This window comes from Zingiber officinale, chromosome 2B, assembly GCF_018446385.1.
Source record: "Zingiber officinale cultivar Zhangliang chromosome 2B, Zo_v1.1, whole genome shotgun sequence".
NCBI classification, from domain to species: Eukaryota; Viridiplantae; Streptophyta; class Magnoliopsida; order Zingiberales; family Zingiberaceae; genus Zingiber; species Zingiber officinale.
This window is the reverse complement of record NC_055989.1, coordinates 112842421-112845726: the sequence shown is the minus strand read 5'-3', so window position 1 is coordinate 112845726 and position 3306 is coordinate 112842421. Positions and strand designations below refer to the sequence as shown.

The 3306-nt window shown below is 55.2% G+C and overlaps 1 protein-coding gene across 1 annotated transcript; it reads left to right on the top strand.

Moving 5' to 3' along the window:
- The first annotated feature begins 587 nt into the window (after positions 1-587).
- Positions 588-2598, top strand: LOC122046837 (cytochrome P450 78A11-like). Its single transcript, XM_042607741.1, has 2 exons — positions 588-1683; positions 1749-2598. The coding sequence occupies exons 1-2, from the start codon at positions 670-672 to the stop codon at positions 2379-2381; spliced, it is 1647 nt and encodes a 548-aa protein (XP_042463675.1). The 5' UTR covers positions 588-669; the 3' UTR covers positions 2382-2598.
- Positions 2599-3306: the final 708 nt, after the last annotated feature.

Sequence of the window (3306 nt, the reverse complement as noted above, 5' to 3'; positions counted from 1 at the left end):
AGAAACTTATGAGAGCCCGCTCTTTTGGTGGAAGACAATAATCGAATTCGTATGACACGTTTGGAAGTTCGACTCAGTGTTCTTCTTCCAGCTCCGTGGCCTTAATTTTCCTGAAAGTATAGCAATTGATGCGAGAGCATACAGCTACAGGACAAATGCAACATAAATGCACAGCCCTCTCCCCAATACAAACCCTCTGCTATGCAACATAAATGCGTTCCTTGAGCTCCACTCTTCCTCTGCCATTGGCCGTCGGCCATTGCCTTGCGCTCTCAGTGCCTTCACTTTCATGCCTAAGCCTCATTAACTACACCTCCCTCCAGTTTAAAATAAACAATATATATCCCTACAATTTTGTATATATTCTACTTTTAAACTGTTTTAACTAAACTAATATCACTTTAAAACTATTTTAATTTTTGTTTTTTTTAGTTTTTGGTTAATCCACGGAAACATCGTCCGAACCCTCCCAAGTTAATGTATTATATTCAACTATTGAGTCACGTGATCAGGTTCAGATTAAGCTTGACTAATGAAATCCTCACATTATAAATATATTGATCCGTCGTCGCCATTTCTTCACACTTTCTTCTCTCCGTTGGCTGTTGCCCCGTTCTGTCTTTTGAACGGGTACATCGGAGATCGGACGCTTGAGCTGAGGCGGCAGACATGGCTCCCAACTACGACACCTTTACTGTTGCTGACTCGGCCTGGTGGGTGTTCACTCTCCCGGCCGCCGTTATCGGTGCCGACTCATTCGGCTGCGGCACCGGGCTTTTCCTGCTTTCAATCTTGGTCGCGGGTGTCTCACTCAGCCTTCTCTCCTGGGCCCTGTCCCCCGGCGGGCCTGCCTGGTTGAACGGCCGTAACCGCCGCGGAGTCGTTCCTATCCCTGGCCCCTACGGCCTTCCTGGCCTTGGATCCCTCCTCACCCTTGCCTGCTCACTCCCTCACCGCCGCCTCGCCGCCATCGCCTTCTCGTTACGCGCTAAGTCCCTCATGGCCTTCTCCATCGGCGCCACTCCCGCCGTCGTTTCGTCCGATGCCACCGTCGCCCGCGAGATTCTTTCCCACCAGGCCTTTGCCGACCGCCCGATCAAACGATCCGCCAGAGAACTCATGTTCGCGCGTGCCATCGGGTTCGCCCCCAGCGGCGCCTATTGGCGTCTCCTGCGCCGCATTGCCTCCGCCCACCTCTTCGCCCCTCGCCGCATCGCCGCCCACGAGCCCGGCCGTCAGGCGGACTGTGCCGCCATGCTCGCTGCCGTCTCCGCCGAGCAACGGCAGCTCGGATACGTCCACTTGCGCACCCACCTACAGAACGCGGCTCTCAACAACATTATGGGAAGCGTCTTCGGTCGGCGCTACGACGTGTACCGTCCCGGCGGCGACTCGGAAGCGGAGGAGCTCAAAGCCATGGTCAGGGAAGGGTTCGATCTCCTCGGCGCCTTCAATTGGTCCGACCATCTACCTTGGCTTCCATCGCTTTTCGATCCCTGCAATGTCAAGCGTCGCAGTGCCGCCCTCGTGCCCCGCGTCCGCCACCTGGTGCGCGGCATCATCTCCGAGCATCGCTGTCGTATGCCGAACATCGGTCAGGATAACGCTGACTTCGTCGACGTGCTACTATCCCTCGACGGCGACGAGAAGCTCGACGAAGACGACATGGTCGCCGTCCTCTGGGTGAGTTTTATACCTCATCGGTAAGGAAAGAAATGTACGGACAATCTAATACTCTGTTGCGGCAGGAGATGATCTTTCGCGGAACGGATACGACGGCGCTGCTAACGGAATGGGTGATGGCGGAGCTGGTGCTCCACCCGGAGTCGCAGGCGAAGCTCCGGCGAGAGGTCGAAAGCATCGTCGGTCGGACCTCCATCCCCACGGACTCGGACTTGTCGCGGATGCCGTTCCTCCAGGCGGTGATCAAAGAAACCCTGCGAGCCCACCCACCGGGCCCGCTCCTCTCCTGGGCCCGCCTCTCAACTGACGATGTCCACCTCAGCAACGGGATGGTAATCCCCTCGGGCACCACCGCCATGGTGAACATGTGGGCCATCACCCACGACGCGGCGGTGTGGGCCGACCCCCAAGTGTTCCGCCCCGAGCGGTTCGTACCGGCCGAAGGCGGCGCAGACATCGACGTGCGCGGCGGAGACCTCCGCCTCGCTCCCTTCGGCGCCGGCCGCCGAGTCTGCCCTGGCAAAAACCTCGGCCTCGCCACGGTCGCGCTGTGGGTGGCTAGTCTGGTGCGCGGCTTCGAGTGGCTCCCTGCCGACGCTGCTCCGGTCAACCTCGACGAGGTGCTCAAGTTGTCCTTGGAGATGAAGACTCCTCTGGCCGCAGTGGCCGGACCCTGCGGCCAGGGAGGAACAGTTTGAACTTCTTATCGTACTTTGTGTAAGACTATAGCATATTAGTAATTTGTCGTACGATGATACAAGAGCGCAGATGACCCAATTTTGACCATGGTTCGGGTCCCGCTGTTCTTTCTGGCTGCAGTTGTGTTGTGTTAGTTTGACTTGGCTTCAGTAAGCACAATTATGAAATTTGGCTTGGCTTAATTGTCTTGATCTGTGATCACTCTGTTGCTGTTAATTGTGTCTGTTCAGAAGCGCAATGCTCGCATCGATAACAGAGCAAAACGGAAGCAGAAGAAAGAAAGCAGAGGCGGCTGGATGGCAAGATAAAGCGGGAGACGCAATCGAGTACGCGGAGATGCATAGGCCAGCGCCAAAATCAATAAGGAACAGACTACGGAGGAACCATCGCGTATCGGATGGGCTCATTAACTGCGCTGCCATCAACTCGTTGCGAGCCCCAAGGAAGTCACACGCCATTAAAGACTTCCATAGGGTAGAGCAGTGAAGACGCGTGGCCAACCACCATTTGCGAGTACTTCGCCGTTGAGCCTGCGATAGGGCAAGCTACTCAAGCTCTAGACAGAGACCGAGAGAGGAAGGGGGTCTTTGGGCGGAGAGATCACGCAAAGTGTACGGGCGGCATTGGCGGTGAGGGCAGGGAGTAGCCATGCAGGACTGGCTGGATTTCGTAGGGCAGTAAAAAGGGTCAGGCGGCCTCCATTAACCACGTGATGGTGTACATGATTTTTCCGCAGACCAGTTAAATGGCTGTACCAGCGCTCGCGCATTGAATACATGCGCAGCGCAGGAAAAGGTTTAAAAGTGGAATTCTGGAAAGCAGACGACCATTTGCTCTGTGTGCTGCAAATAGCGAATTGTAGAGTCGTGGAAGAAAAATCATCACTAGCTTTATTATGACTTTTCATTTAAGGGAAAAATTTAG